The sequence below is a fragment of the Clinocottus analis genome, unplaced genomic scaffold (genome assembly GCF_023055335.1).
Source record: "Clinocottus analis isolate CAN_PGR_092001 unplaced genomic scaffold, fCliAna1.0.p SCAF_11, whole genome shotgun sequence".
NCBI lineage: Eukaryota > Metazoa > Chordata > Actinopteri > Perciformes > Cottidae > Clinocottus > Clinocottus analis.
In genome coordinates this window covers 16,739,090-16,745,662 of record NW_027175832.1, presented here as the reverse complement: position 1 = coordinate 16,745,662, position 6,573 = coordinate 16,739,090, and the positions used below count along the sequence as shown (strand labels likewise).

The window sequence follows — 6,573 nt, the reverse complement described above, 5'->3', positions numbered from 1 at the left end:
TACAATATGTATTGTCGTATTTTAGTTATTACATTATGAAGTGGAATAGAGTATACACTCAATTAAAATCAATACAAACGGACTAAATGTTACATTTCACCGTTTTTATCGGCAGAAAGTTTTGACCAAATTTAATTGAAGAACTGAAATTAAAGCAAACGTTATAGAAAAGCAGCAGCATAACAATATACTGAAAAATGACATCCACAAAAAATATAGGGTTAGATTTTAGATCAAATACATGTCATTACATTTAGAAGCGAAACTAATTTTTAAAAAGTGTTGAAGCTCCATCTATGTCCAAAGCATGCTGTCTCTGGAACCATATTGCGTTTGCAAATTATTATATTTCAGACATGATCAAGTCTCTCTCTCTCTCTCTCTCTCTCTCTCTCTCTCTCTCTCTCTCTCTCTCTCTCTCTCTCTCTCTCTCTCTCTCTCTAACCCCCCCCCCCCCCCTCTCTCTCTCTCTGTGATTGATTGGAGGAGTTTAAAGGCTGGCACCCCCATCGCGTCTCCAGCCGCTCACCCTCCACGTGATTGGTCCGCCTCCCGCCGCTGCAGCCACCAGAAGCGCCTCCTCTAATAAACCTCGTCAGACCGCACCAGCGTTTCCCATTACTTCCAGGAGAAGCAGCGGCTCACTATTAGGAACTTTGCGTGCGACCTATGGCACATAACTAGCAGGTATGTGGTGGAAAGCGACGAATGGCTCCTCTTCTCCTTCTCCTTCTCTCTCTCCCGTCGTCTTTTCTCCGCCTTGCCAAACTAAACATCTGGCGGCGAGCGCCGCTGGACCGCAACCATCATTTGGGTTTTTTTTTTGTTTTATCGCCGCAGCCTGCCTCTCGGCCCTTATCTGTTTTGGGTCTTATCAAACGGTTATCTCTTTTGCTGTGAAGACATATTGCGTTTTGTTTCCTATCTGTTATGTGTATGTGTGTGTGTGTGTGTACTTGTGTTACGTGTGTGTGCGTGTGTGGGAGGATAGAGATTTGATATGGCCGGGTCCAGCAGTGCCTCTTAGGAGCGCTTGATGGGAGTATGGCAGCCACTGCGCGCGTTGGATGTGTTTTATTTGGAGTTATATGACCCGGAGCCATGGCCATGCCGTAGAATGATTAGTCAGATCTACAGTTAGTTTATTTATTTATTTATTTTTACGGAACGTATGCTGCTGCCTTGAATATGAAAGCGACCTGTGCAACAGAGGTACATTTTCACGTTTCTCCAGAAACTCATGGCGAAGTGTTTTATCCAGATGTTTTTTTTGGGGACACATTTTAAAACCCAGTTGTGCATTACAAGTAAACCCTAGTATCCGCGCTGATTCCCTAACGGTTCCGACTCTTTCATTCCCAGGGTATACTACTCCCTCCCGATTTTTATTAACCCTACGGTGTATGGAAAGGGCTCCTGGATGGACCTGGACGAACACAGCTGGTCCATGGTCAAGCGAGAAGCATCCAGCAGCCCAGGCTCGCCGGCTGAGCAGACCTACCTGTCCGGCGACAGCAGGAGGGACGGTGCCACCTCGGACGCGCTGAGGACTCCTCCGATCGACCTTGACGCTCTGGGGCACCGCCGCTCCGACGGCCGGTCACTACACTCCTACGTGCACTTCGGACACCATAGCAACACCCTGACCCATGCTGAGGACATCCCGCTGTTTACGGATTTAGACCAGGGCAGCAAACTGGTCCTCACCAGCGGAGCGCACAAGGCGAGCTTACTGGTGGACCCGACCGACATGTACCAAACACTGGCCATCGCCGCAGCCCAGAGCCAGACTGGATATGATTCCTCCTCTGGTTATATGCACTCCAACCCCAACTCCCCCGTGTATGTGCCCAGCTCCCGGGTGGGCCCCATGATACCCAGCCTCTCTTACCTGCAGGCCAGTGGCTCCGCGCAGCCCAGCCACGCCGTCTCCAGCCACTCGGTCTGGTCGCAGTCGGCCCCGGAGAGCCCGTCATACAGCACCGGGAGCCCGCACACCTCGAGTCGGTTCCACTACCCTCCGAGCCCGCCCATGAACACCGGGACGCCCCGGGACACCGGCTACAGTAACACGCTGAACGTGAGCAGCAGAGACCAGTACGGCCTGTCTCGGCCCCTCAGCGGGACCTACGCGAGTCCGTACTCTCCGTATGTCGCACCGCAGCTGTCCCAGCTGCCCTCGCCTTGGAACGGGGGACCTTTTGATAACACGATGCTGCACACCTTGCAGAGCAGAGGGGCACCCTTGATTCGAGGACCAAACGGAGGTAAGGAGGGAAAAAAAGAAAGAAAGAAAGAATGCAAATAAAACGGACATGATGGAATAAGTGTCAGTCTCACACTTTGGGATAACGATGATGAGTTGGTTCCTTTAATCAGGCATGCAAATGGGGTCTTCAGGCAAAACATTGAAACTCCAGTTCGCACTGGAGGCCAGAGCTGAAAAGATCAATAAGAATGAGCCCACCCGAGCTACTTTTAACGAAGTACCACCATGTTGAAAGCTGGGCCTCGTTTGGTTGTAAAGGGCGCACGTGAGTGAGGCCTGCGATTAAGACAAACAAGTGGACCAAAATAGGTGTCACCATGGAATATTTTAAACGTTTCAAAAAAGTTAAAAGTATGGAAAAGGATCCGCTCTGATTTCATTTGTTTCACACACAGCCATGCCCAAGAAACACAGTTCCTAATTTAAAAAAAAACAGTACAATTTGTTTAAAAGTGTTGCGTTCCTGACTGACGTGTTTTTTTGTGTGTGTGTGGTTTTTTTTTTAAAAGTTTCAGATATTCTCGACGACATGGGGGAGAGCAGAGAGTGCGTGAACTGCGGCTCCATCTCCACCCCTCTCTGGAGGCGCGACGGCACGGGCCACTTTCTCTGCAACGCCTGCGGCCTTTACAGCAAAATGAATGGGCTGAGCCGGCCATTAATTAAACCACAGAAACGGACGGTGAGCAGGGGGACACTTACTTAGCCGCTCCATTTCCTCCCTAATCGTTTCAGACAACGACAGGAGGTCATCGCCGATTAAATCCACGGTGTCTGCGCGAGAAAAGAACGCTTTTTGCCATTTATCAAGCTCGTCAGGCCTCATTATACCTGTGACTGATCATGTAAAAAAAAAAAACATTTGCTTTTTGTATCAGCCAACAATCCTGAAAAAAAAAAGACATAATTAAGTTGAGCTGAAGGCACTGATTTAATTAGATTAAAACCACACATACTTGGAGATACTTATTAACATAATTAATACGGCTTTTAATCTGTCATTCTATGTAGTGCTCGTGTCTGGGCAATTAGATCTTAATGACTGGCAGGTCTTCGTCTGGTGCCATTACGCGCGTTACGCGCAGTTTAAAAAAAAAAGAAAAAGAATTTGAAGTCAGGTATGACTCCTAGAAAATAAACATCTTGTTAAAAAGCCGAGCGTAAATGACAGTTGAATGGAGCTCTACGAGGGCCCGTATTATTGTTAGGAAGTGGGGCGTGAATGGCCGACGTGTAATTAAATTAGCGGAGTGTGGCGTTCACTTTAAATCCACGTTTTTCACTCAAAGTGACAGACAGAGACTCCAGTTCTTGGCAGATCTATATTTATATCACAGTAATCTCTGTTCCAGTTGTGTATTGATTGTAATTATGAATTAAATGTGACGTTTTGTGTCACCGTGCAGTCGACCTCCAGAAGAATCGGCCTGTCCTGCGCGAACTGTCAAACCAGCACGACCACTTTGTGGCGCAGGAACGTGGAGGGAGAGCCCGTGTGCAACGCGTGTGGGCTCTACACGAAACTGCACGGGGTGAGTCGAGATTTGATGTCAAATGAATGAATGAATTCATAATCAATCATAATTGGCGTCTAAAAATGATGGAACCTGCAGGTACCTCGGCCGCTCGCCATGAAGAAAGAGGGAATCCAGACAAGAAAAAGAAAACCAAAGACCTTGAATAAAACAAAGGGATCCTCTGGTGAGTCACTGGTCAATATTTGTCATATTCGTGTGGATATATATATTTTTTAAATAATATGATCTCAACAATATATTTTATACATTAATTTTTTTAGGAAATAACTCTGTCTCTATGACTCCCACATCCACATCTTCTTCTAATTCTGAAGATTGCTCGAAAACCAGCTCTCCCACGGGACAGGTGTCAGGGGTAAGAACTATCATTACTATTATTCCTATTTATTATCACCGTTATTTTATTTACTTTTAGACTAAAATGTCTGTTCCCAAATTTAAATTCAAATAATGAAACACACATGTGGACACTTGTGTGATGTGGCACAGCAGCTTGTTTTGGATCAAAACCTGAAATAAATCATTTGAACACATTAGTTCCACTTATTTTAAACGTCAAACTTCTTCCTTATTGGATCCTGAGAGTCGACCAAACTAAAAAGTGTTGCAGCATTAACCTCAGCAGGTGTTTTTTGTTTTTTTTTTTGCAAAAGAGGTCCCATGCAGGCTCACTGCTGCTCACACACGTGTCACCATGCAGTGAGATGAGCTCGTTGCTCTGGAGCCTCTAAGTCCAAAAGCCAACCAGCACATTCCACAAAGAGACAACTGCTTATTTTTTTTAAATATTCAACACATGTCTGCTTTGACAATACAATTAGGCTCATAATGCATATTTGCTTTGGTCTTGCAGGTCAGTTCGTCTGTGCTGTCCAGCTCGGGGGAGGGAACCGGCTCAGCGGTGAAGTACCCGGGACAGGACGGCCTGTACACCAGCGTGGGCCTGTCCCAGCCATCAGATGTAGCTGCAGTGAGGGGTGAACCCTGGTGCCCCATGGCCTTAGCTTGAACATCTAAATCCCTGGGAGGACGGCAGTCCCTCTGGCCGCCCCCTCTGTCTGGATGCTATGTAGTGTGGAAGTATTCAGGGGGCAATCTTGGTGTCCTTCCTCGCACGCTGATGCGAGAAGAGTCGGACAGGGTGGAATTCGGGAGGGTGAGGCGACCTTCAATCACGCTGCGAGCTTGAACCCGAGCGTGGAATAGCTGGGATTGGTTTCCAGATTGGCGTGGGGGATCTTGTTGCTTTAAAAAAACAAAGGGGATCTCCAGGCCAGATGATCAATCAGCTTTGGATGGTTTCTGGACCCGCCATGCACTCGATGTCCCATCCCTTCCATCATGGCACCCGACCAGATCACCTTTCTTTAAAAAAAAAAAAAAAAAAAAAAAAAAAAAAGCCATCATGTACATAATGGATTTCCTCTCTGAAGAAAAAAAGCTGTTGATTGGATACCACTGCTTCATAAAGCTCTATATTCTGTATGGACATTTAGATTTTTTTGTTGTTGTTTTGTTTTCTTTCCACAACTGGAATCATGCCACAAGTGCCAAGACAACTTTTATGAATCAAAAGAGAAACGTATTTATAAATCTTCCATTGTTGAAAACATGGCTATGATTGTTAATAAAGATATCAATATAGAGTAGAAGTTAAACCATCCTGATGTCCTCTTTTCTATTTTTTTTTCCTGGTTGTTTTTGAGTTCGGAAGTGTTGAATCTGCACGTTTTTCACTGAAAGCTCTTACTGTATTTGACTGAAACTAGCTTGGTTTAAACAGGGTATAAATGACAATGTCATCTCGTGGTTTTGTTGAGTTATTTACTGAAATAATGCAAAGAATCTACTCTTCTAGACATTTGTTTTATTCTGAAATGTCAGCTGTTGGGTGGCATTAAGGTACTCCACAAACTCTTTTCCATGTAAAGCAGTCGGATGGCTTGTTTGAACGAAGCACACCCAGAAGAGCTGTGGGCCTCCTGACCTTTATGTTACAAGACATGAACTGCAAAAGAAGACTGTTGACTGCACTACCTGACTCACTATATAACATGTGCACCTTTCGCAATGCAAGCATGTACAACTCCGTCATTTCACACCAACATTAGACAGAGAGCAGGAAGTGAGGTCACCTGTTAAAAAAAAATTTAAAAAAAGATGTTCCTTTAATGACTTAGACTTCACTCTGTGAGGATTAAAGGGAGTGTAATGGCCGAGTAGTTTAACATAATGAGGTGCTAATTGAAAAAAGGGGAATAATAGAATCAGGCAAGTTATGTAACGATGCAATGTTTTCATCAGAATGCTCATTCGATGTGGTACCGGTTGAAAAGTCAAGAGGTTGTGTTTGAATTTCCACACTGTTGCGTCTCCATCCTCCGCAGTGTCGTCGGCGGAGACTCACAAAGCCAAAACACAATCACTGTGCCATCGAACCTGAAAGGCAATCTGATCAGTTCTGTGAAAGATGGCATTTTTATTTTATTTTGTTTTTCTCCAAAAAGGGGCATACCCTTTCTTCTTCTGGACTTTTTTTTTTTTTTTTAAATATCATGTTTATTTTAGCATCATTTATTTTTGTGCTGTTGTTTTTTTTTTTTTTTACAAGAAATTATTTTATTTAAATTTCAGTCCAATAAATTGTTCTGGTAATGCAAAAATACTTTACAGTTACCCTGTGTTTTAGAGAAGAAAAAATAATCAGTATTAATAATAGTATATCAGTTTGTTTGGTTTTTAAAGCTGTGACAAGAGCGGCGTTCT

The 6,573-nt window shown here is 44.5% G+C and overlaps 1 protein-coding gene across 2 annotated transcripts; it reads left to right on the top strand.

Moving 5' to 3' along the window:
- Positions 1–612: 612 nt before the first annotated feature.
- gata6 (GATA binding protein 6) lies at positions 613–5,616 on the top strand. Of its 2 annotated transcripts, none has more exons than XM_068570940.1 (7): positions 613–687; positions 1,363–2,267; positions 2,779–2,951; positions 3,676–3,801; positions 3,883–3,970; positions 4,122–4,162; positions 4,661–5,616. In XM_068570940.1, the coding sequence occupies exons 2-7, from the start codon at positions 1,421–1,423 to the stop codon at positions 4,814–4,816; spliced, it is 1,431 nt and encodes a 476-aa protein (XP_068427041.1). In that variant the 5' UTR covers positions 613–687; positions 1,363–1,420; the 3' UTR covers positions 4,817–5,616. The 2 variants fall into 2 exon arrangements, with proteins under 2 accessions (XP_068427041.1, XP_068427040.1); XM_068570939.1 differs by having other exon boundaries at positions 4,068–4,162.
- Positions 5,617–6,573: the final 957 nt, after the last annotated feature.